This window comes from Taudactylus pleione, unplaced genomic scaffold (assembly GCF_031769625.1).
Source record: "Taudactylus pleione unplaced genomic scaffold, aTauple2 ptg000209l, whole genome shotgun sequence".
Lineage (NCBI taxonomy): Eukaryota > Metazoa > Chordata > Amphibia > Anura > Myobatrachidae > Taudactylus > Taudactylus pleione.
In genome coordinates, this window is record NW_028284611.1 from 2178009 (window position 1) to 2205530 (window position 27522).

At 45.8% G+C, this 27522-nt stretch overlaps 1 protein-coding gene across 1 annotated transcript in view; it reads right to left on the reverse strand.

The window, feature by feature from the left end:
* Positions 1-1648: 1648 nt before the first annotated feature.
* Positions 1649-27522, reverse strand: part of LOC148517815 (RING finger protein 112-like) — a 120538-nt gene continuing 94664 nt past the window's right edge. The window contains exons 9-12 of the mRNA XM_088478184.1: positions 25348-25478; positions 18031-18084; positions 14523-14597; positions 1649-2283 (exon numbers count right to left, since the gene is read on the reverse strand). Coding sequence (XP_088334310.1) covers positions 1795-2283; positions 14523-14597; positions 18031-18084; positions 25348-25478 — 749 coding nt within the window. The 3' untranslated portion in view covers positions 1649-1794. The remainder of the gene's footprint in view (positions 2284-14522; positions 14598-18030; positions 18085-25347; positions 25479-27522) is intronic.

Consider the following 27522-nt stretch of genomic DNA (forward strand, 5'->3'; position numbering starts at 1 on the left):
CACAAAACACGAAAAGTGGCCGGTGCACACCCCTAGTAGTTACTATAGGGCAATTGGAGTAGAATTAGTAAAATTCTACTCCAACCCCTAGTATCACTTATTTTTAGTAAAGCAGATCGCATTTCCCATAATTGTAATGGGAAATGTGATCCGACCATAGTTACTAAAAATAAATTGTAAAAAAATACCGGGGGAAGCCCTGTGATAATAACGCCACCTGGAGGTGGCGTTATCCAGGGTCTCCCCCGGTTACCGGGCTCCCACTCTGCTCTAACGGGAAGAGCAGAGGCGGGAGCCGGTACCAGTAATCAGCTGTGTGGTCTAAATAGACCGCAAGCTGTAAAAAAAAAGAAAAAAAAAATGAAACATTTTTTTTTTACTTACCTGACTCCAGGGACCAGTGATCGGGCCTCCGGTGATGGCTCCTCTCCGGTCAGTTGGTCTCCCACAGTGCACTGCTGCCCGGTCATCAGGTGATCGGGCCCCAGTGCAGTATGGGAGATCACCTGATCGGGAAGCCCGGAGAAGATCACCGGAGGCCAGGAGGATGCAGGTAAGTGTAATGAAGGGAGGGGGGTTCGCGGGGGTCCGCGATTGCGGGGGCGGGGCTTAGCACCGGGGGGCGGGGCTTAGCGTCGGTGGGGGGGTAGCAGCGATGGTGGGTTGGCACATGCGCGGGCTCTTAGTCGCGGTATTTTTTCCGAAAATACCGCGACTAGAGTGCGGATTGGGATCCGCAGGGACAGAGCTTTATAGCAAGCTCTGTCCCTGCAAAGGAATTTATAGTAGGGATGTGCAGGCTCGGTTCTACTCTGTTCCGTTCGGTTTTTTTTACCGAATCTTATTGGCTATCCAAAACTCGTGACAGCTGAAACCCAATAAGATTCGGGAAAAAAAACCGAACGGAACCGAGTAGAACCGAGCCTGCACATCCCTAATTTATAGTAAATCCCTGTGATATTGCCTGAATTCGCAAAGCGAATTCACTCGGTAATATCACACTACAATCCGCATTCAATATGCGGATTGTAGTAAATACAGCCCTTATTCACTTTACTTTAGTAAAAATAATGTTAAGAAATAGAGCCCTTAGTCCCAGCCAGACAAGCGGAGGGAGAGATAATGCAGGGCTGGGGCTCTCGGGTTATACAGTGCGCTGGATCAAGGTGACACTGCACTAACACTAAGGGGCATATTCAATTAGCAAATTTTCGCGCTTGACGGGATTCAATTAGTGGGGATTCCACGCTCGGGTGTCCCTGAGATCCCGCGCGCGAGTCCCCGCTGTTTGACTTTACCTCGCACCTCATGTAGGTGCGAGGTAAAATCAGCGTGAGGCCGCCCTATTCAACCTCGCGCGAGAGGTTATTACACACTGATTCCGCAGTTCTCGCTGAATCAGTATGTTCTCGCGCGAGAGTCCCGGTCTAATGACGCGGGGAAATAGCTGTTTAATTGAATATGCCCCTAAGGAGACGGTTTTGTCCGTCTTTTTGTGGCATATGTCTGAAACAATTGTGTGTTAGCTGCTAGTTATCGCTATAACCTGTGCCGTCAGCATCTTCAGGATTGTGACATAAAATGACTACAGTACATTACTAGCTCATCAGCCATGCAATGTGACAAAAGGTTTTGTACCCATGGATATTGCAGGAGCCCTATAATTCAAAATTAAATCAGTTACAGATTCTGAAATTCACTAATTGCAAAACTAAAACATAAAACCAAACTACAGTATGTGAAAATCCCCTATAAAATATCATGAGAAAGCATCCTGTGCCAGGAGTCAGCAGTTCAGCCGTCAGCCGGGCTCTGGTTTATGCTGTTATCATCTTCTTTGTTTATCAGGTGCTGAGTGTCTTCACCTTCTTGATTGTTCTGCTTACGTACAAAGAAACGGTATACTCTGCTGCCGCTCAAGCCTCCTCCAATGACTCCTACTGCGCTCCCCCCTACAGCTACCACAGCTATTAGCTCTGCTGCGAGAACTGTTCCAGCAATTACACCTCCCACTACACCTCCAGCCGCACACAAGACTACACCCCCCACTGCTAAGCCCACTCCTACTGCACAGTTTTTGTAGTGACGGGAGTGCTCGGTACATGATTCCTCCACGTCTTGCATCAATTTATCTCTAAGCTCATCCACCAGCTGCTGCTTCTTACTTTCATCACCTTTCAGGCTATTCTTGTACTCGTCGAGTCGGGTATTAGTCTCATTAGTGAGTTTGTTCCTTAACTTAGAAGTTGTAATCCTCAGGGTACCGACTATAGATGATGGGGTCTGGTGAAGAGCAAGAAGCAGGTTAAGCACAAATGATAAATAACATGTTCAAGAAATGTTACAGCAAAAAAAGAAAAGATGAAGACATAACATGAGGGAGAGCCATTCTGTATGGAAGACAATGTGCACATACTTATTTTGTCTGTTGGCTTATGGTGGAAATAGTCCCGATTCTGTGCACACAGAGTTGCAGCACCACTGAGAGGCTTATAGAAACTGAGCATTCATGGGAGGTGGCCATGTTGCCAAATGGAGACTCAAATGTAGACTTGTGTCCTACTCCTAATACCATATGCTGCACAGCTCCTTGTGGATGCCCATATATTATACTTTTTTTCTTAATTTGGTATCTTAGGGCCCAATTCAGCCAGGAACGCAATTGCAAAGCTGCACGCAGGCTATAGATATATGATGTATGCATGCACACAGGCAATTGCGATCCTTGCAATAATGCAAGTGCAGCAAGAGGTGTGGGACACCACCTGCTGCATTTGCAATCCCAGCACTGTGACGGAGGTCACAAGCTGGGATCACCATCGTGACCATCGGTGGTCACTGGTCGCGATGATGGATGGCGCCAGGCGCCCGGACTGCTGAGTAAGCCTCAGCTTGATCAGGCTGTCCGGCTTGCGAACCAAGGAGACTGCGTACGTCCACGCAGTCTCTGGGTTGGCCACTCCCGCAAAATGGGGCAGACATGCCCCACTCATGGGAACTCCAATCGATCCCGCCCCTGAACCGCCCCTTAAATGCCTCTGCTCGTCAATCAGGCATCCCACTACTCACTCCATGCATGCTGGTGTTAATTACACTGGTACAGTATGTATGAACAAAAATGCAAAGGTCTGAATCCTTTGCAAGTCAGGAACTTCCGGGTCTATGACCCAGAAGTCCCTCTGGTGTGATTTTGCACATGAGCAGAAAGATGCGCATGCTGCAGAGGGGGCTGGTAGGCAGTGGTGTAACTAGGGTATTTGGATCCAAGGGATAGTTAGAAAAGAGAGCCCCCCCCAGTAGGTGTGCACTAAGCTTAAAAAGTTGGTGTGGATACATGCCACAAGGGGCATGGCCACTGGGAAATGGGGGCATGGCAACATGACACACCACCATTTCTCGTCACTCTGGGAACATTCCTTTCCATTCCATATGCACCTTAATGCCCCAAGTAGTAGTGCCCCTCTTGCAATGTGCTCAGTAGCAGTGTCCCTTATGCATTGCCCCCTGTAGTAGTGCCCCTACACAGTTCCCAAAGCAGTGCACCCTTATACAGTGCCCCCAGTAGTGCCCCTTATACAGGGGTGCTGGTAGTGGTCCCCCTATGCAGAGCCCCCAGTAGTGGTCCCCCCTATGCAGTGCCCCAGTAGTGGTCCCCCTATGTAGTGCCCCTTATAAAATGCCCCCAGTAGATGTTCCCCCGATGCAGTGCCCCAGTGGTGGTCCTCCCTATGCAGTGCCCCTTATATAATGCCCCCAGTAGTGGTCCCCCATATGCAGTGCCACCAGTAGTGGTCCCCCCTATGCAGTGCCCCTTATATAGTGCCCCTAGTAGTAGTTCTCCCTAAGCAGTGCCCCAGTAGTGGCTGTCCTATGCAGTGCCCCCCAGTAGTGGTCCCCCCTAGGCAGTGCCCCTTATAAAATGCCCCCAGTAGTTGTTCCCCCAATGCAGTGCCCCAGTGGTGGTCCCCCCTATGCAGTGCCCCTTATATAATGCCCCCAATAGAAGTACCCCTCTATGTAGTGCCCCCAGTAGTGGTTCCCCCTATGCAGTTCCCCTTATATAATGCCCCCAGAAGTAGTCCCCGCAATGCAGTGCCCCTAGTATTAGTCCTCCCTATGCAGTGCCCCTTATATAATGCCCCCAGTAGTAGTCCGCCCTAATGCAGTACCCCCAGTAGTAGTCTCCTCCCTCTGCAGTGTCCCCTTATACAGTGCCCCTTATATAATGTCCCCAGTAGTAGTCCACCCTATGCATTGCCCCCAGTAGTGGTCCCCCCTATGCAGTGCCCCTTATATAATGCCCCGAGTAATAGTCCCCCCTATGCAGTGCCCCTTATATAATGCCCCGAGTAGTAGTCCCCCCTATGCAATGCCCCTTATATAATGCCCCGAGTAGTAGTCCCCCCTATGCAGTGCCCCTTATATAATGCCCCAAGTAGTAGTCCCCCCTATGCAGTGCCCCTTATATAATGCCCCAAGTAGTAGTCTCCCCTATGCAGTGCCCCTTATATAATGCCCCAAGTAGTAGTCCCCCCTATGCAGTGCCCCTTATATAATGCCCCGAGTAGTAGTCTCCCCTATGCAGTGCCCCTTATATAATGCCCCAAGTAGTAGTCCCCCCTATGCAGTGCCCCTTATATAATGCCCCAAGTAGTAGTCCCCCCTATGCAGTGCCCCTTATATAATGCCCCAAGTAGTAGTCCCCCTTATGCAGTGCCCCTTATATAATGCTCCGAGTAGTAGTCCCCCCTATGCAGTGCCCCAGTAGTAGCATTCCAGGACTTGGTGCATATGAGATATGTGGTCAAACCCCTGATAACGGAATTTTTGGGGGTTTAAACACATTTCAGCCTTTGGTGCATCCCGCCAAGTGTCACACATTGTTTAGGCTCAGTATGAACCACTGTGAAATACATTATGCTTGTTACACTGTGGTATGTACAATGTGTGTCTGACAGTGACTTCTATTATACTAACATAGTGTTCACCATCATTTGGGATCATATATATATATTAGGGGTGAGCGGGTTCGGATTTCTGAAATCCGAACCCCCCCCGAGCCCCCCCGATCCGAGTCCGATCCGAGTCAGGCTCGACTTTTCCCGCCTGACTCGGATCTGAAATCGAGGCAAAACGTCATCATCCCGCCTTCCGAGTCTCGCGGGTTTTGGATCCTATATAAGGTACCCGCGTCGGCGCCATTTTCTCACTCGGCTGTGGACAGTGAAGAGGGAGGGTGGGAGTTAGGGCTGTGTAGTGTAGTGTAGTGTAGTGTAGTGCTGCTGTTGTCCACTACTTCAAAGTCCATAGGGGCTGGCTGTGTTGTGCTGTGCTGCTGTTGTTAATAGGGGCTGTGTCCACTACTTCAAAGTCCATAGGGGCTGGCTGGACTGTGTTGTGCAGTCAGTTCTCCATAGGGGCTGTGTCCACTCCAAAGTCCTGTGCAGTGTCCCAGTCCTAAAGGAGTGCTGTAGTGTTGTCCAGGGGGTGCTCTGTCCATCAGGGGTGCTCCCCCCAAGTGCTAAAAAAATAATATATTTTCTGTGTTTGTGAATTGTGTGCGCAGTAGCCGCACGTGCATCAACAAAGTAGTGCCAAGCGTGCGCCTGTGTCATAAGTAAAGGGCCGGCTGGCTTGACCGTTAAAGGGTGCTGTAACCCCCGAAAGTACACTCCAGTCCAAACCAAAAAAAAATTATTTTCTGTGTTTGTGAATTGTGTGCGCAGTAGCCGCACGTGCATCAACAAAGTAGTGCCAAGCGTGCGCCTGTGTCATAAGTAAAGGGCCGGCTGGCTTGACCGTTAAGGGTGCTGTAACCCCCGAAAGTACACTCCAGTCCAAACCAAAAAAAAAATTATTTTCTGTGTTTGTGAATTGTGTGTGCAGTAGCCGCACGTGCATCAACAAAGTAGTGCCAAGCGTGCGCCTGTGTCATAAGTAAAGGGCCGGCTGGCTTGACCGTTAAGGGTGCTGTAACCCCCAAAAGTACACTCCAGTCCAAACCAAAAAAAAAATTATTTTCTGTGTTTGTGAATTGTGTGCGCAGTAGCCGCACGTGCATCAACAAAGTAGTGCCAAGCGTGCACCTGTGTCATAAGTAAAGGGCCGGCTGGCTTGACCGTTAAGGGTGCTGTAACCCCCGAAAGTACACTCCAGTCCAAACCAAAAAAAAAATTATTTTCTGTGTTTGTGAATTGTGTGCGCAGTAGCCGCACGTGCATCAACAAAGTATTGCCAAGCGTGCGCCTGTGTCATAAGTAAAGGGCCGGCTGGCTTGACCGTTAAAGGGTGCTGTAACCCCCAAAGTACACTCCAGTCCAAACCAAAAAAAAAATTATTTTCTGTGTTTGTGAATTGTGTGCGCAGTAGCCGCACGTGCATCAACAAAGTAGTGCCAAGCGTGCGCCTGTGTCATAAGTAAAGGGCTGGCTGGCTTGACCGTTAAAGGGTGCTGTAACCCCCGAAAGTACACTCCAGTCCAAACCAAAAAAAAATTATTTTCTGTGTTTGTGAATTGTGTGCGCAGTAGCCGCACGTGCATCAACAAAGTAGTGCCAAGCGTGCACCTGTGTCATAAGTAAAGGGCCGGCTGGCTTGACCGTTAAGGGTGCTGTAACCCCCGAAAGTACACTCCAGTCCAAACCAAAAAAAAAATTATTTTCTGTGTTTGTGAATTGTGTGCGCAGTAGCCGCACGTGCATCAACAAAGTAGTGCCAAGCGTGCGCCTGTGTCATAAGTAAAGGGCCGGCTGGCTTGACCGTTAAAGGGTGCTGTAACCCCCAAAGTACACTCCAGTCCAAACCAAAAAAAAAATTATTTTCTGTGTTTGTGAATTGTGTGCGCAGTAGCCGCACGTGCATCAACAAAGTAGTGCCAAGCGTGCGCCTGTGTCATAAGTAAAGGGCCGGCTGGCTTGACCGTTAAAGGGTGCTGTAACCCCCAAAGTACACTCCAGTCCAAACCAAAAAAAAAAATATTTTCTGTGTTTGTGAATTGTGTGCACTGTGGCTGCACGTGCATCAACAAAGGAGCAGCGCCAAGCGTGCGCCTGTGTCCCATAAGTAAAGAGCCGGCTGGCTCATTTCTTAAAGGGTGGTGTAACCCACAAAGTGCACTACTCTCCAGCAAAAATAAAAATATATTTTCTGTGTTTGTGTGCGCTTTAGCCGCACGTATATATATCAATATAACATAAATGGAGGACCAAACTTTCTCTGATAAAAATAAAATAGGGAGAGATCAAGAACCACTTCCTACTAGTGCTGTTGCTGCTGCTGGGAGTTGTTCATCATCCCAGAGAGGAAGTAGGAACATCACTACTTTTACTAAACAATTGACCCTCCAACAGTCCCTAGCGATGAGGATGAAGTACGACAGCAGTCATCCTGAAGCAAAACGTGTAACTGAGGCCTTGACTGCTATGTTGGTGTTAGACGTGCGTCCGGTATCCGACATTAGTGCAGTGGGATTTAGACAATTGATGGAGGTAGTGTGTCCTCGGTTCCAAATCCCGTCTAGATTCCACCTGCATCCTCAAAGCAGCAGCGACAAGCGTGCGTCTGTCTGTTAAAGGGTGGTGACACCCTCAAAGTGTGCTACACAAACAATTAAAATATTGTTCTTTTTTTTTCTGTCTTTGTGAAATGTGTGGGCTGTAGCCGCACCTGCATCCTTAAAGCAGCAGCGACAAGCGTGCGTCTGTCTGTTAAAGGGTGGTGACACCCTCAAAGTGTGCTCCACAAACAATAAAAATATTCTTTTTTTTTTTCTGTCTTTGTGAATTGTGTGGGCTGTAGCCGCACCTGCATCCTTAAAGCAGCAGCGACAAGCGTGCGTCTGTCTGTTAAAGGGTGGTGTAACTCACGAAGTGCTCCAAAAAATAAAAAACTATTTTTTGAATGTGTTTGTGACTTGTGTGCGATGTAGCCGCACTTGCTTCCTCAAAGCAGCAGCGACAAGCGTGCGTCTGTCTGTTAAAGGGTGGTGACACCCTCAAAGTGTGCTACACAAACAATAAAAATATTCTTCTTTTTTCTGTCTTTGTGAATTGTGTGGGCTGTAGCCGCACCTGCATCCTTAAAGCAGCAGCGACAAGCGTGTGTCTGTCTGTTAAAGGGTGGTGACACCCTCAAAGTGTGCTACACAAACAATTAAAATATTGTTCTTTTTTCTGTCTTTGTGAATTGTGTGGGCTGTAGCCGCACCTGCATCCTTAAAGCAGCTGCGACAAGCGTGCGTCTGTCTGTTAAAGGGTGGTGACACCCTCAAAGTGTGCTACACAAACAATTAAAATATTGTTCTTTTTTTTTCGGTCTTTGTGAAATGTGTGGGCTGTAGCCGCACCTGCATCCTTAAAGCAGCAGCGACAAGCGTGCGTCTGTCTGTTAAAGGGTGGTGACACCCTCAAAGTGTGCTACACAAACAATAAAAATATTCTTCTTCTTTTATCTGTCTATGTGAATTGTGTGGGCTGTAGCCGCACCTGCATCCTTAAAGCAGCAGCGACAAGCGTGCGTCTGTCTGTTAAAGGGTGGTGACACCCTCAAAGTGTTCTACACAAACAATTAAAATATTGTTCTTTTTTTTCGGTCTTTGTGAAATGTGTGGGCTGTAGCCGCACCTGCATCCTTAAAGCAGCAGCGACAAGCGTGCGTCTGTCTGTTAAAGGGTGGTGTAACTCTCAAAGTGCTCCAAAAAATAAAAAACTATTTTTTTTATGTGTTTGTGACTTGTGTGCGATGTAGCCGCACTTGCATCCTCAAAGCAGCAGCGACAAGCGTGCGTCTGTCTGTTAAAGGGTGGTGACACCCTCAAAGTGTGCTACACAAACAATAAAAATATTCTTCTTTTTTCTGTCTTTGTGAATTGTGTGGGCTGTAGCCGCACCTGCATCCTTAAAGCAGCAGCGACAAGCGTGCGTCTGTCTGTTAAAGGGTGGTGACACCCTCAAAGTGTGCTACACAAACAATTAAAATATTGTTCTTTTTTTTTCGGTCTTTGTGAAATGTGTGGGCTGTAGCCGCGCTTGCATCCTTAAAGCAGCAGCGACAAGCGTGCGTCTGTCTGTTAAAGGGTGGTGACACCCTCAAAGTGTGCTACACAAACAATAAAAATATTCTTCTTCTTTTATCTGTCTATGTGAATTGTGTGGGCTGTAGCCGCACCTGCATCCTTAAAGCAGCAGTGACAAGCGTGCGTCTGTCTGTTAAAGGGTGGTGACACCCTCAAAGTGTTCTACACAAACAATTAAAATATTGTTCTTTTTTTTCGGTCTTTGTGAAATGTGTGGGCTGTAGCCGCACCTGCATCCTTAAAGCAGCAGCGACAAGCGTGCGTCTGTCTGTTAAAGGGTGGTGTAACTCTCAAAGTGCTCCAAAAAATAAATAACTATTTTTTTTATGTGTTTGTGACTTGTGTGCGATGTAGCCGCACTTGCATCCTCAAAGCAGCAGCGACAAGCGTGCGTCTGTCTGTTAAAGGGTGGTGACACCCTCAAAGTGTGCTACACAAACAATAAAAATATTCTTCTTTTTTCTGTCTTTGTGAATTGTGTGGGCTGTAGCCGCACCTGCATCCTTAAAGCAGCAGCGACAAGCGTGCGTCTGTCTGTTAAAGGGTGGTGACACCCTCAAAGTGTGCTACACAAACAATTAAAATATTCTTCTTTTTTTTTCGGTCTTTGTGAAATGTGTGGGCTGTAGCCGCACCTGCATCCTTAAAGCAGCAGCGACAAGCGTGCGTCTGTCTGTTAGAGGGTGGTGTAACCCTCAAAGTGTGCTCCACAAACAATAAAAATATTCTTTTTTTTTTTCTGTCTTTGTGAATTGTGTGGGCTGTAGCCGCACTTGAATCCTCAAAGCAGCAGCGACAAGCGTGCGTCTGTCTGTTAAAGGATTACATCGGTGACAGCATCCAAGTAGGCATGTCAGACAGTCCGTACCTGTACTGGCAGGAAAAAGAAGCAATTTGGAGGTCCCTGTACAAACTGGCTCTATTTTACCTGAGTTGCCCCCCCTCCAGTGTGTACTCCGAAAGAGTGTTTAGTGCAGCCGGGAACCTTGTTAGCGAAAGGCGTAGGAGGTTGCTTCCACAAAATGTGGAGAAGATGATGTTCATAAAATGAATTATCAACTCTTCCAGGGAGACCAGCCTCCAGAACGTACAGAGGGACCTGTGGTTCCAGCAGGGACGAATTAATACTCTGTGAGGATGAGGATGTACATAACACTGAAGAGGGTGAGGAATCTGTGGATGAGGAGGATGAGGATGACTTCTTGCCTCCGTAGAGCCAGTTTGTGCAGGGACAGATTAATTGCCAGCTTGTTTTGTGGGGGCCCAAACGAACCAATCATTTCAGCCACAGTTGTGTGGCAGACCCTGGCGCTGAAATGATTGGTTTGTTAAAGTGTGCATGTCCTGTTTATACAACATAAGGGTGGGTGGGAGGGCCCAAGGACAATTCCATCTTGCACCTCTTTTTTTTCTTTGCATTATGTACAGTTTGGGGCCTAGTTTTTCAATGCCATCCTGTCTGCCACTGCAGTTTCACGCCTAGATGGGTCACGTGTTTGTGCCGCCCACTCGTGTCGCTTAGCATAGTCATCCAGCTACCTCGGTGCAACCTTTTGGACATAAAAACACTATTGTGAGGTGTGAGGTATTCAGAATAGACTGGAAATGAGTGGAAATTAAGGTTATTGAGGTTAATAATAGCATAGGAGCAGAAAAACCTACAAATTCTGTGATTTTAGCTGTTTTTATGCTTTTTTTCAAAAAAATACAGATCCAAAACACAAAACCCAGAACCCAAAACACGGAAGGGTGGTTTTGGCAAAACCAATCCAGATCCAAAACACGAAGAAAGATCCAGATCCAAAACCAAAACACAAAACACGAAAAGTGGCCGGTGCACACCCCTAATATATATATATATATATATATATATATATATATATATATCCCCTAACAATCATTAACCATATCTGCTTTCCCTATATGGGTGGAGCAGATACAGATGTGTCCTCATACAATTGCTGCAGTCACGCCAAACAGCCCTTCTCAGCACGCCAAGTCACATGCAACTTGTTTTGCACTGAGCATTATTTTCGCTCACATGTGCGTCTTATGCGGCCCATATACGGTGCGATTTTTTTCACGAAGTGGACGATTTCAATTAATCGTAACGATCAATCGTGCGCATCGTGTGTTGATTCTGTATATTTACAATGCCGATGCGCGCCGCCGCCGTATAGCTGGATCGTAGATCTTACTGCAAAACCGTAAGATTGCGATCTGTTGTGTACAATGTGATACACATGTATGCATCATATCGTAGGATCATAACGATCAATCATACACCATTTGGCCACATCATATGGAGAATTTCAAGGGAAATCGTACAACACATCTTACGTCAGAAAATCGCTCCGTGTATGGCTGGCTTAAGTCTCAATGCGATGCAACAAAACCGCTTCATGAGCCTGCACTGATTAATGTGCGACACTTGTACATCTGTGTGCGAATTACTGTATATAAAGTGCTACGATGCAGCATCTGTCGCTAATTTTCGCACCAAGTTCTTTTTTGCTTCATCTGCCTGGTATTTCTGCAAATGGTGTTTTGCTGTTTTCTCCGAGGTCTCATGTTGGGTCTCCCAGCGCTGCTCAAATGCTGGAAAATGGCCACTGTGGCCATTTTCACGGCGTCTTGCGCATACACTGTGAGGAAATCGCAGGGAAAATGGCGCCATGCCATTTCTCCGGTGACCTCCGCATGCGCAATAGGCTCCGGACACACTCTAGTGCCCAGAGTCTATTGATTCTGCGGTGGCCGGCCGCCAGAGTGAGAGGGGGCCCGTGATGCACACAGGCCCCCTCCTCTCTAAAGACGCCCCTGCCTAGGAGTAATACTGGTGATGGGCATAGGAATAGGTGATCAGGAATGAGGCGAGATGGTAGTCATTGGTAGAGAGGAGTGGGAGTGTGTGGGGATGGCGATATAGGGAGGAGTGGTTGAGGGCATTGACTGAGGTGACTGAGAGGAGTTTGAATTTGATTCTGAGAAGGAATAGAGAGAGCCAGTAGAGTGACTGGCAGAAGGAGGCAGCAAAGATTGTGTTAATAGACAGGATCTTAAGGCTGGCAGCAGTGTTATGCATAGACTGGAGAGGGAGAGCAAAAGATTGGTAGGCAAATGAGGAGTAGATTACAGTGATCACAGCCGGGTGAGATGATGGTTTTAGTGGATTCCATGCTAAGAAAGAGACTGATCCTTGAAATATTAAAATAATTAGAAAACAGACTGAATGTGGTGAGAAAAAGAATGGGCAGCATTGAAGAAGTCACTTAGATATAGTACTTGGGGAACAGGGGAAAGGGCAATATTGTCAAAGGTCAGGGAGAGCTGAGAATGGAGGGGAGACCTTGGCATGGGGCAAGAACATAACTTTAAGGGTTCAGAGATGTTCAGCTTTAGGGAGCGGTTTAATTTTTAAGAGAAGATGGATAAGGTCAGGGAGAGATCAAGGAAAGAGAGGTAAATTTGGACTGGTGTTGGCATACAGGTGATATTGGCAGCTGAAGGAGCTAAAGTTGCATAGAGGAAGAAGAGCAGGAGATTTGTATACAGAGAAAGAGTGTTTGGACAATTAGGAAGAGACCCTTGCCATGGAGGTCATTGTAGGCTGAGGCACTTAATGGTGTCAAATTCCACCTTGAGCTGAAATAGGATCAATATAGAGAAGTGACCATTGTATTTGGCAGAAGGTAGGTAATTAGCGACTTTGGTGAGGGCAGGCTTGTTTGAATGGAGTGGTTGAAAACCATATTGAAGAGGATTAAAAAGGATCAAGGAAGGCGTGTGTTAAGAGGAAAGTTAATTATTAAAGTAAAGTAAGAGACAACGTCAAGTGGACAAAGGGGAGAGAGGAAAAGAGGGGGAAGATTTAGAGGTGACAAAGAGATGACAGGAGTTGGGGGATTGAGGATTAGATTTAAAGTAAGACTGCTTAGAAGGGAGAGGCCATTGCTATACGACAAAACATATTTGAAGCAAAGAAAATCAGTAAGAGAGTGCAATTTTCTCCAGTGGTGCTCAGGAGTGGGAACATTTTTGGATACAGAAGGTCATAGTGGATTGCCAAGGTGTGAGAACGGGACCATCATAGTCTAATAGTGCAAGATGAGGCAGTAGAGTTAAGGCCAATGCTGAATACAGGGTTATAGACCATATCTTACATAAGACACTGCAAAAACTCTAATTCGTGCACTCATTATTTCCCACCTTGACTATTGCAATAATCTCCTTACTAGTCTTCTCAGAAACAGACTGTTGCCACTACAAGCCATTTTGAATGCAGCTGCGAAGCTGATATTCCTCACCAGATGTTCATCGTCTGCTGATCCACTTTGTCAATCCCTCAAAGGCTGCCGGTTTTGTACCGTGTTTAATATAAAATACTTTTACTTACACATAAGGCTATTAACCAAACCACACCCAGATACATTTCTTCACTTATCTCAAAATACTTCTCCGCTCAGCACAAGATCTGCGTCTCTCATCCCCACTCCTTATTTGCTCCCATTCATGGTTACAAGACTTTTTTTGGACTGCACCCACTCTGTGGAATGCCCTCCCACACACAATAAGACTTTCCTCTAGTCTACAAACCTTCAAGCATTCCCTGAATACTCGCCTCTTCAGCAAGCTTGTCAGATTCCAGAACCGACCACAAAACCTTCATAGCTTCCCTTTCTTACCCCGTTCTTACAGTATACACATATCATCATATATTCTCTCTTTCTTCAATTTCACATCCTCCTAACCCTAGACCAACTTCCCTGTGTGACTGAATCATACAGAACCTCTGCAATCTGGCTGGACCAATTTGCAATATGTGGCACTTATCCTTGTGTATCAACACCTATTTTCCTATAGATTTGAATCTTGCGAGCAGGGCCCATTTACCGTTATGCCTGTCTGTTACTACCCAGTTTTGTTCTATTAATGTTTCCAATTGTAAAGAGAATATGCTGCGCTATATATGAAACTGTTAATAAATAGAGGAGGGGACCGAGATTGTGAAGAAAGATGATACCAAGGAGGAGGAGAATGTTGTAAGACAGAGAAGCGGCCCACTTTGAGAGGCCAGACAAGAGAGAGAGGGTGAGAAGTAGCGCGGGTGAGATGTGTGCGGACCCCCATGTTTTAGTTTTGTTTCTAATTCATCATCGTATTTTGGTTTTTGCAAAACTTCCCTCAAGTGGGGGTGCTTCAGATTTGGTTTTCGCTTGGTTTTGGAATCCTTAAAAATGTATTAAAAAATTTATAAAAACAGCTATAGTCATGTAATTTTTATACATGTTGACATGAAAATCCGGCTTTTAAATCTGAGTTCGGAGCTGACATCGGTTTGCCCCGAAACCCCAAATGAAATCCGGGCTGGGACTCGGTACGACTCCTATGATGAGGGGCAAGTTGAGAAGAGAATATATTAGAGCATATATTTGGCACAGCTGCTTACCTCCTCCTGCATGAATTCCTGACATATCTTGATGGTGTCATTCTTCTTTTTGTGATTTTCAAATGCATAGAGCATCTGGTGAGAAGATTACATTATATACATTATGTGACATCAGCAACATAATTAGACATGTGGATTGAGGTTCATGTAGTTGTGAATAGTATAATATAACATGTTGTATGAGATGTTAGAACACTAAAATAGGGCATATCCAATTAGCCACAGAGTTTACCCCACAACTAATTATCTGCACTGACCAATTTTCCGTTCTGACCAATTTTCCGTTCTGACCAATTTTCTGTTCTAACCAATTTTCCATTCTGACCAATTATCCGCTCTGACCAATTCAATTCCGCATTTTATGGCTTATTGTGCATTAGCCCAGGGTTTACAGCACAATGAAAATGATAAATAATTGAACAGCGTAAAAAAATAGAACTAGTATCAACACAGTTATAAATGCAAGGGGTGCAAGTGAGAATATACATGGCAAGCTGAAACCTGTAACCATAGATTTGCGTACAACTAACAGGTTTAGAGCCACTGAAAGACAATGTTATTAGGTTGAAGGATGAGGTGAAAGGACGGGGTGGAAGGACGGTGTGTCAAATGTAACCGTTGAGCAAGAGAAGTAGGTGATGAGACAAGAGGGAAGGGCCCTCCTCGTACAAGTTTACATACTAAAGGGTAAGGGGGAGACAAATGGATGACACAGGGGAGATGAGGGCAAAAAGCAAAAGTGGGAGAGATAGAGGATGAAGGAGGGTGAGATGAGGTATGTGGTGTCATGGTTAATCGGCTAATTTGGCAAACATATCTATACAAAGCCATGTCATTCCATCAGCATCTCCATGAAGACATGAAAAGCCCCAACCACACCAGTTTTCTCTAAAATGCAACAATAATACTGTATCCAGATTTATAAAAAAAACAATAGAATCTGCACTTAAGGATGTTACTGTATAGCAGCTCTTAATAAAATGGCAATAATGTAATAAAATATATAGAGCGCTTGTATAAGACATTGTAAATGTGCAAACGCAATACCTGTGGGAATAAAATTATGGTTAGTATAAAACAATGTTAATAGCTCTCTTGAATGTTAAAAGTCCGTACAGATGAGAAAAGGGTTCCAATAATTGCCATGCAGTGCGGTGTTCCGGTAGAGTCAGATCGGGTGCTCTAACTGTCTCTCCCTAATACTGCCGATTTTGTTTCTTTTTTTCTTAATTCTTGGGAGATATCCCCTTCTCTCTAGTTAGGACAGACTTTTTGGATGCCCATAAATAAAAGTTCGATGGGCATCCAAAAAGTCTGTCCTAACAGGAGAGGAGGGGATATCTCCCAAGAATTAAGAAAAAAAGAAACAAAATGGATTTTCTTGATGCAAACCCTGCAACCTGCAGGTTTAAATGGAGATGTGGAAATCAATGGTTTCCTCTAACACCTGTCAATTAGTCCAACTTAGCTTTTTTAGGAAAGATTCATTTATCTACATTATTTTATTACTTTATTCCATTATATACTTTAATTACGAACACATTAACATGTAATAAAAACACAATACCATAGAATTTAATAATAAAAAAAAGAAAAATATGCTTAAGTCATTAACTACTTTTTAATTGAGCCAATTAAACTTCTCAATAAAGTGGAGATCACAAGCAAGGAGCGCGATACTTGACAAAGGGCCAGGAGCCCGAAACGCGTTGGTTTAGCGCACACCGTACTGACCATTACGTCATAGCATTGCGCCGTTGGACACGGACGAAGAAGACGGACACGTGTACAGTGAACCAGCCGGATGAAGCGGGAGCCGCCAAGGTATGCCGTATTAGGGAGAGACAGTTAGAGCACCCGATCTGACTCTACCGGTACACCGCACTGCATGGCAATTATTGGAACCCTTGTCTCATCTGTACGGACTTTTAACATTCAAGAGAGCTAAAAACAGCCCAAATTTTTTGGTAAGCGAGTATATTTTTTGGCGCCCCCCTATGCAGTGCCCCCGGTAGTGGTCCCCCTGTGCAGTGCCCCTTGTGCCCCCCAGTAGTAAGCCCCTTATATAGTGACCCCACTAGTAGCCCCCCTTGTAGTTCCCCCACTAGTAGCCCCGCCTTGTAGTGCCCCCAGTAGTAATCCTTCCTTGTAGTGCCCCCAGTAGTAGCCCCCACCTTGTAGTGCCCCCAGTAGTAGCCCCCCTTGTAGTGCTCCCAGTAGTAATGCCCCCTTGTAGTGCTCCCAGTAGTAATCCCCCCTTGTAGTGCCCCCAGTAGTAGCCCCCCTGTAGTGCTCCCAGTAGTAATCCCCACTTGTAGTGCCCCCAGTAGTAATCCCCCCCTGTAGTGCCCCCAATAGTAATCCCCCTTGTAATGCCCCCAGTAGTAATCACCCCAGTAGTAGCCCCCCCTTGTAGTTCTCCCAGTAGTATCCCCCCCTTGTAGTGCTCCTAGTAGTAGCTCCCCCTTGTAGTGCTCCCAGTAGTAGCTCCCCCTTGTAGTGCTCCCAGTAGTAGCCCCCCCTTGTAGTGCTCCCAGTAGTAGCCCCCCCTTGTAATACCTCCTTGTAGTGCCCCCAGTAGTAGCCCCCTTGTAGTGCTCCCAGTAGTAATGGCCCCTTGTAGTGCTCCCAGCAGTAATGCCCCCTTGTAGTGCTCCCAGTAGTAATCCCCCCTTGTAGTGCCCCCAGTAGTAGCCCCCCTGTAGTGCTCCCAGTAGTAATCCCCCCTTGTAGTGCCCCCAGTAGTAATCCCCCCTTGTAGTGCCCCCAATAGTTATCCCCCCTTGTAATGCCCCCAGTAGTAATCCCCCCAGTAGTAGCCCCCCCTTGAAGTGCTCCCAGTAGGAGCCCCCCTTGTAGTGCTCCCAATAGTAGCCCCCCCTTGTAGTGTTCCCATAGTAGCCCCCCTTGTAGTCCCCCTCAGTAGAGAGACACGTAATAAAAATAAAAAAAAACCCATGTACCTGAAACCCCGCTCCTGCTCCTGGTCCCGCCGCTGCCATCAGCTCTTCCATCCGTCCTCCCGGGCCGCTTTGCATTATGGGAGATACGTCATGACGTCTCTCCCATTACCCACTGCGGGAGCCGGAAGATGGCTCTGGCAGTGGGGGCAGCAGCCGATGAGAGTCTGTCAGACTCTCATTGGCTGCTAATTACAACAAACACACAGCTGTCGGCGCCGGCGGCTGTGTGTTTGGCACTGTGTAGTGCTGAACGAACTCCGTCCGGTCAGCGCTACACACGCGGTGCAGCTGTGTCACAGAGACACAGACTTCCCACGGCCCGCATGGTACACAGCTGAGGCGCCCTCCAATATGTGGCACCCTACTCAGCTGCGTACCATGCGTAACGGGAGAACCGGCCCTGCCCACAGGTATTGCGTTTGCACATTTACAACTTATTATACAAGCGCTCTATATATTTTATTACTGTATCCAGATTGCTATGAAAGAGTGCCCCCAGTGGTCAAACCATGAACATGTGGTACTATATTCTAGTACATTGTTACCTCAATAGGGGAACCAAAGCCGTAATGTTTATTCTGCAGCACACTGACAAAATCCTGGAAACAATAAAAAACAGGATTATAAAACTCAATCTAATAAACCCCTGTACATTACTCATTAGAGCTACTAGTGGAAACTAAATCCACCTCATTGTCTTTCCTTCATGAATAAGTAAGGTCTATTTTCCAGTCAGAAAAAGGAACATAAACACCAAAGCAAAACTACATCTGAAAGAGCAACCTCGGAGATGCGCACAGACCCTTTATACCAGGGGCGTATTAAGAGAATAGGAGGTCCCCTCTCTTGCCTGTGGCATAACTGAGTAAACTCAATTATGCCACTGGCAAATGTCGTGCCCATTTTCCCAGCAATATTTTTGTTGCGCATGCTCAGAAGGCCGGTAATATGGGCGCCATGTCATTTTCCATTTGATTTGTGCAGCAATGCCACCGTCAATGTGGAACTCCAGAGAAGTATGCATTGAAGAACATGGGTGCTGGATATGTGCTCCCCTGGACCCAGGAGCACGCTGACCACATTATAGATACATAAATGACCAGGGAAGGGGGGAATAGGGGGATATAGTTTGAGCACAGGATATAATATATTGGATATAATTAGTCAAAAGAATAATGAAAATCCACAATTATAAATATCAAACCCTAGTATAGGTGTCAAGCAAAAATATTGTAAAGTGTGGAGGTGCTCCCCATGAGAGTATAGATAAACGTAGTATGGGGGAGAAGAAGAAAACTCTCTTGTTGGGGGCACTCGAATGTAAAGGTTATAATAAGAATAATATATAAAAAATAACTTTTATTAGATATATTTTAAAATACCAAAAACAAGTCTGAGCCTGTTACTTATTGGCATTACTGTTGGAATAACAGCTATAAATTATCACAAGCAGAACACGAACATACATAGAACATAAGACAACATATAATACAATACTTATCACAATTATGTGAAGCTAAGTGAAATATTACAAATAGGTCTATAATTCTCTGTCTCATACAATATTGAGACCTATATAAAACATTTACTAGTTCAATGACCTCATAATGTCGTCATAGCACAATGGCTAATCAGAATTACGGCAGAAGCATACAAGGAAATCTTCTAGAAAAGAATGTGATAATAACCATACAATATTCAATATAGGTTACGTGAGATATCACAGCACAATAACACTGAACAGTAATCAGAGAAATACAATGATAAGGGGGTCAGATGAAATAATAGCTGACCCTGCAAATATCAAAATGAATATAAGTAAATCACAGGTTGTAATGAGAGGCAGATCACACGTAGGTCGCCTGTGATGCCACCCAGGTACTTGTAGACAGTAAGGTTATAGGAAAAAGTAAAGCTACTCCTTTATGTGGAGTTTACAAAATTTTGTAATCGTGTGATCTGCCTCTCATTACAACCTGTGATTTACTTACAGATTGTTTAGAGCAGCAGCAGAATTGTACTGTATCATATAAGAATTGAGTTGGCGATTACAATGGAGATCTTAGAGACTGTCTGGTCCCATCATCTCCACCTTTTCCCATCTCCTTCTCAGTCTCCCCAATTCATTTATTTATTTATTTTGTTGGGGAGGGTTCAGACCTATTTCCATAGCTTTTGACCTTCTAACTTTCTTTGCCCAATCCTCCCCCTTTATGTCCTATTGCTTAAGATTGTAGTTGGTATTAGCATTACGCAATTCTCTGATAAGGAAAATATATTATCAAATGATCTCTTATTTTTTATACTTGAAAGTCTGCTTGCTCATGTAGTCCAGCTTTACGCATGTTGTTAAGATTATTGTTCACCTAGAACTTCACTCCTAATAAAGTTCCAAAGTAGGATTACCATATAAATATTAATTGCGCAACTCCAATCACCCAGGAGAGCTACACCAACAGATACGCCCATGTTAAATGACATTTGGGCTGTGCTACACTGTCCTTGGGAGACCATGATGTCATCAGTCACCATGACAATATTTTTTCCAATTAAAAGCAACTTCTCCAATGGGGGATTATGGGAGTTCTTTCCTGCTCATGGCTACCTACGTGACCATTTTTTCCACTGGTTGCTATGCCAGTGCTATAACAAGAATGGGCACTGCAGTGGAGCATCATGGGTATGGTCACAAATACCATGTGATCATGTGACCAGGAGTCTTCTGAATATTAAAAATTAATTGTGGATAGAAAAGCAACTTGAAATATAGAAGGCGGTGTGAGTCTCCTGGACGCTACTAGGATGTAAGCTTAAATTGGATGTAAAAATCCTCCATGATGTAAACAGATTTAGTAGAATGCAGATATTTAGGAGGTAGCAAATAAAAAGTCAGCATAACATATAGAAATAAAACATTCATTGCGTGGTGCATAACACATCGCACTCGGAATGTGATGCATCCTACCGGTCTTTGCATGCACGTCGGTGCTGGTAACGCTAGTATGCATGACGATTACCACAAAGGGTCACTCTGTCAGTAAGAGTGGCCCTTTGTGATGGAGGGACTTCCGGGTGTATGACTCAGAAGTCCCTCTTGCGTCCTTCTATGTATGCTCAGTAGGACACACGTGCCACGGGGGGTGCTCGGAGGGATCCGATTGGATCCCTCTCACAGCGCTCTGCAGAAAGAATCCCAGAGGCTTCTAGGGGTAACGCCATCAGAAAGATGCCGTTACCTACCACAACCAAGCCCCGGAGTGCATCGCATTCCGGGGCTTGGTGCATATGAGAAATGCGGTCAACCCTGCATTTTCGGGGTTTGACTGCATTTCACACCTTGCTGCATCCCGCCCTCAGTATGAAATTAGCGCAATGATGAGCAGTAAGAAAATAAGCTCAAAATAGAGCAATAAAACATGACAAGAATGAACAATATAAAATTAGCTCAATAATAATAACGCTGCCTTGAAAAAGTGCCTTGCTGGAAACGTGTCAGTAATAGTTGCATACTACGTTATCTGTGCTATCTACTTAGAGCTCATTGTCTTACTGCGTGTTTTATTTTTATATGTTATGCTGAATTTTTATTTTACTGTACAGGATAACATGGACAGTGACACAGAAAAAGCCCTAAAAGATACAGTACACTACCCAGATGCATAATAAGGAAATAAGAGCATATTTTAGATGGAAGAATATTTGACATTTAAAGAAAAACTGCTCAATATAGAAAACAGAGCAGCTGGTCCAAGCATAGAGTTAGAACGACACTACCAGACAGGGGCACCGAGAGCTGGCCTGCTATTAGGCCATGCTCCCTTAGAAGAAACTTTTATTTACAGCGCTGGGGAGTGGGGCGCTGTCAGTTCCTCAGCCTGGTGCAAAGCCAGGGAGGGTTGATCGCTCCCCCTCCCACAGGCATAGGAGACTGCTGCTGTTGCAGATCAGCAGCCGTGAGCAGTCTCCCACTGCAGCCCAGCACACAGCAACGTGTGCTGGGCTGATGTGATGTAAGAGGCATCGAACCTGGGCTCCCACCAGGACCCTCCAGCAAGCCCGGGTAATTAGTACCCACTCCCCTCCCTCTCTTGGCACCCCTGTAGCGGGAGCCTGGGGGCAGCCTGGCATTTCGGAGAGAGAGTCCTGGGCACACCCTCACAGTGACATGGATGGAGAAGAAGTGAGACTCTGCCACTTTCACAAAGGCTCCATCTCCATTTTCACTTGAAAAGTATAACCATCACGATGGTTATACTATCGAATTGTTGTGATGCAATGCATACTTGCCAACTCTCCCTCATTGTCAGGGAGACTCCCTGAAATAGTAGCAATCTCCCTGTCTCCCTGAAGAGTCTAGCAATCTCCCTCATTTCATCCTTACCCCCATTATGAAGATGTTATATTAAAAAACAGAGACATATATACATTCAAATGGGATCATTAGTGTCATTTCCTTGCATTGGTTATTATAAGGCACAATGATCCCTATGAATTTCTGCAAAGTATTAGTGTGTTTTCATCAACAAACAGATCTTACTGACTGCTTTTGGGCTGGGTTTACATTAGGATGTAAGTCAGGTTTAGGACACGCCTCTCAGATTTATCAGTACACGCCCATCACATGTATGACACGCCTCTCAGATTTATCAGTACACGCCCACTGTAACACGCACTCATAGGTGCTGCTTTCACACTCTCCCTGAAATGCTTTTTCAAAAGTAGGCAAGTATGTGGCATGATTTGATGTTGGAAGCCCGCCAACCATTCAATACCAGGCTTCTGATGTCCCTACCTTATTGCGATCTGTTCTGAATTAGGCCCTGAGACTTAAGGTGTGTACACACGTAACGATTTTTTGAAGGATTTGTCGATAACAACGTTGTTATCGTTAAATCGTTCAAAAAAATAGTTCAGTTTATGAGTTATAACTATGAACGATAATCACAAATGCGCGCTCCCGTTTGTAGTTATCGTTCATCGTCCATTTCAGACTGTCCAACATGACGATTTTCATTAAGGGAAGGAACATTATTCGTTCAGCGTTCATTACACTTCAAAATTGTTTTCATTCCGAAGCATATTTATGGTGGAGGAGGTGAGAGCATGGGTGAACAATATGTCCCACGTTTTGCCCACAAATTCAATTTGGTAGTTCAGAATATTTTTTTTTAAATTAAAGCGGCATGCAGGAGATGCCTTCTGTTGCCATAAACATTTCTGGACATTTTTGGCATTCAGCAACCACATGTCAAAGATTGCAGCAGCAGTGGCAATTCAAGTTCCAACATGGCACATCAGGAAACAAATATTTTTTATTATTCTAGAGGCCTGAAGGAGTTGAAGGCAGGGAAAGGAAGATTTGATTAGTAGTTAATTTTTTTTTTTATTCTGAAGCAAATTTATGAGGGAGGAGGGGAGAGGATGAGGGAAGGCATTTACAAAAAAAATATTTTACTCATTCACATCAGTCCATGCCCCAGAAGAAGCCTTGAGCACCATGCCTGCTGCTGCTTCTAGGAGTGGATTTTCATCCTAGAAGGGGACCAGGAAGACTAGTAGTAGTACTTTAAAAAAAACAATTGACTGTTAAACAATCCTTTGCAAGGGGGAGCATGTATGACAGCAGTCACCCATTTGAACAGCGGATCACTGATGCCATAACATCTATGCTGGTCTATATGCTGGTTACCCCAGCCTAAACCATCACCCCAAATTATACCAGAACCCAAGCCTATATCGTCATTCCATCCTGTGTTGTGTATAAATTACAGCTGTACTCCCTGTTAGATTGGGGATTCATTGTCCACTTTAGTGGATGTGAGCTTCATTTTAGTCCATATCATCACTACACCCTACACATCTTCTGACCTGGGCTACAGGAGGAGCAGCTGCACTCTGGAATATGGTTGCATGGAGTTGCCCCTCTGACTCATTGAAATTCAGGCAGAGGGGCCGTGGGTAGGGACACTATATCAGAAAAAGCAGTATTAGCTTTATTTATTTTTTAAACCATATCCTCTAATTTCACCTTTTGAATATATGTTTGTGAATCTCAGCTGAGGCGTTTGTGATGTCATTATGTTTTATATATTATGCACGTTATTTAGCACTTTATTGTGGTCTTGTAGTCAGCGTGTACACTAATCATTTATTCATGACTGAGAAAGCATTTTTTTTATTGCTAATTTTGTGTTATTAAATTGTACAATTGTGAATATTACACTGCGGTTCCACTTACAGCGTCACAAGATTTTTTATGAATAACAAAAGAATAACACATAGCGCTACCACTTAGTGTCACAAGATTACTTATGAAAACGAATAACACACTGCGCTATGACTTATAGTGTCACAATACGTGGACAATAAGTTACGGTCTGGCCGGCAGTGTCACCAAACAATAATAACGCAGCTAAGTTGCTAACGCACACACACAAAAAACACTTTTATTTTTTTTACACTGGGGAAGAGCACCCCTGAATGAAGCAGCAGCCCCTTGATGAACAACACAGACAGCACCCCTTTTTTATGGACAACAAAGCACCCCTGTTAAGTGCGGACAGACCACCTGCAGAGTCACAAATACGTGGACATAAGACTGCGTCAGTGTCACCGTACAATAATAGCGTAGCTAAGTTGCTGACACACACACACACAAAAAAGAAAAAAAACATTTTTTTTTACACTGGGGAAGAGCACCCCTTTTTGACAGAGCACCCCCCTCTGGACAACACAGCACCCCTTTATGGACTGCAGCCCTAGCCTGATGGACAGGACAACAACACAGCAGCAGCCACAGTTAACTTGACAAGACCAGTGACACAGCAGCTGCAGCACCCACTGAAGGAAGCCCCCCTTTATATACTGTAGCCTAAGCCCCTTTATAGAGAACACAGCAGCAGCCTTTAGCCCAAGACCCTGACTGGACACACACACTGAGTGACTGACAGTGACTGACTACGTCTGCTAGCTTCTCTCTCTACAGCCGGAGTGAAAATGGCGCAGATCGCGGGGACCATTATATAATCCAAAACCCGCAAGAATCCCACAGTGGGAGAATGACGTTTTGCCTCGTTTTGAGATCCGAGTCAGGCTGGAAAACCCAAGTCTAGCTCGGTTCTTGCCTCGGATCTGGAAGTTCGGGTGGGTCCGGTTCTTAGACAACAGGACCCGCTCATCTCTAATTTAAACACAATGGGCCTGATTCAGAGCCGCTCGTAAGCGGCCGCTTGTTCATTCCGAGCGATGTTTGCCCAACTGCGCATGCGTACGGATCGTTATACGCATGCGCGAACCAGTCAGTGCAGTCGAAATTCATGTGCTCGCAAAATAGCGAATGCCTGATAATTTGAGTGACAGGAGTAGGCGTATGTGGGTGGTAACGGGGGAAGGTGCTTGAAAACGGGGAGTGGAGATCCAAACGCAGGCGTGCTTAAAGGTCAAAACGGGCGTTTTATGGGTGTGCATAATTAAAACAGCAGCGTCATTGACCACATCACTGGGTTATTTTGTAGCCAGAACTGCTCGCAAAATTGTGGTAGCAAAACCCAACCCCAAGAATAGCGAGCAGTTCATACCCTGGTCGATGTACTCGATTAATCTAATAAATAGCGGACATGACGTAGGATGTGAGCGGCCAGGGGGCGTAGTTATCCAAAAAACGACCGCAAGTTTTGTTCGCTCGTTCAGACCTAGAGGCGTGAACAGACCGCAAAGAGCGAACGTTTGATTTGAATAGCCACCCCTATTTTCAGGATGAGCAAGCGCTAATTGCGTCCGTCTCTGAATCAGGCATAATATTCCCCAAACACTCTCTTACATTGGACTATAATTCCACTCATCATCCATCATTAGGGACAGACCTTCAGTTTTCCTCCAAAATCGGCACAGGTAATTTGTCTCCCACTTGTGTCAGTTTTTCGGTGTTGCCAAATTTCTTCCATTAGGTCAGATATGTATCTTGTAAGATGGCTCCTGAAATCATCATCCATATCTGCAAACAAAGAAACATGATGATTGGTTGGTTGGAGAGACAGAAGACAGAGGCCTGACATAATCTGTCACCACTTATACACATTAACTGAATACTTACCAAAAGGGGGGACAGAACATTTTTAGGTTGGGGGGCCAAGACATAATTTAATTTTGGTGCCCCTATATATTTATCTCTCTTTTTCTCTCTCTCATATATATTTAATATATTATTATTATTATTATTATTATAATTATTATTATTATTCTGTTCTTAACAACAAAAAAAGAAAACACATTGGCCCTCATTCAGACACACTCGCGAGTGGCTGTCCGCTCGCAAGTGGGTCGATGGTCTGCACTGCGCATGCGCACGACGGAGGGAGCTCCGTCGTGCGCATGCGCGAGACGCGACGAGCGAAGGACTTTCCTTCGCTCGTAGTGTCTGATCAAAGGGGGCGTGCTGTCGATGGTGATTGACAGCACGCCCCCTTTGGTGGGCGTGCCGGGGGCGTGCCCGCGAGACGGAGGCGTTCCCAAGGGAACGCCTACCGTCAGAAGCCGGCCCCACTGACATCACTAGTGATGTCAGTGGGAGTGATTTTGGCTCTGATAGAGCCAAAATCACTCCTGGCCCTGCGGTTGAAAAACTCAACCGCAGGCTTCTGTTCGCAGTGGCAATGGTCGCGATGGTCAAGACCATCGCGACCATCATCCTGCACGCTCGTATATGCTGTGGGTGGTGACCCACAGCTATACGAGCATCCAGGAGGACGCTCCATATTTATGGAGGTGGGCCCTGATTCAGAGCGAGCGCTCTGGTCAGAGCGTCCGGCTCTGAATCAGGGCCATTGTTCTCCACATGGAAAAAAAAAAACACATTTTACCCCCTCAGGAAATAAATAAAACACTCATTAATTTACCCAGTGCCGCACAGAAGACTTACCTGAGCTCCGCTCCCTCATCCATAGGAGGCACTACATCCCTATGTGGGGAAACTTTGTACAGTCCCTCTGCTGTAACGGCCCTCAAGCTGGCCCTGGGTATACGGCAGAGGGCAGGTTGTGACAGGTAGTGTGCAGAGGGCAGGCTGTGATAGAGTGCAAGCTGCTCAAAGCAGGGGGTTAGGAGGGCGTAATAGGGGGGCTGTGCTGGAAAGTTTGGGAGTGCTGCAAGGGGAGTTTTTCGGTGCTGCAATTTTGAGGGATGCCACAAGGGGGGGATATTTCAGTCCAAGGGGTGAGAGAGAAGGACAAAGGCTAGAGAGCTATGGGGAAGAGGGCAGCAGTAGCGTCATGAGGGACGTGCTGGCCACACCCGGGTGTTAACCTCGGAGGGGCCGAAACCAAAATGCCAGCTCCTCTGCGTTGACCAGAGCCAGGTGCTGCAGTGTGACATTCTCCTGTCATAGAAGAGGAGCTGGTGGTCGCTCACATCAGCTTAATGATATTGCCCAGGTGTTTGTAAAAGGCAGGGTTTACTCTGAACTAGGGGTGAGCGGGTTCGGATTTCTGAAATCCGAACCCCCCCGAGCCCCCCCCGATCCGAGTCCGATCCGAGTCAGGCTCGACTTTTCCCGCCTGACTCGGATCTGAAATCGAGGCAAAACGTCATCATCCCGCCTTCCGAGTCTCGCGGGTTTTGGATCCTATATAAGGTACCCGCGTCGGCGCCATTTTCTCACTCGGCTGTGGACAGTGAAGAGGGAGGGTGGGAGTTAGGGCTGTGTAGTGTAGTGTAGTGCTGCTGTTGTCCACTACTTCAATGTCCATAGGGGCTGGCTGTGTTGTGCTGTGCTGCTGTTGTTAATAGGGGCTGTGTCCACTACTTCAAAGTCCATAGGGGCTGGCTGGACTGTGTTGTGCAGTCAGTTCTCCATAGGGGCTGTGTCCACTCCAAAGTCCTGTGCAGTGTCCCAGTCCTAAAGGAGTGCTGTAGTGTTGTCCAGGGGGTGCTCTGTCCATCAGGGGTGCTCCCCCCAAGTGCTAAAAAAATAATATATTTTCTGTGTTTGTGAATTGTGTGCGCAGTAGCCGCACGTGCATCAACAAAGTAGTGCCAAGCGT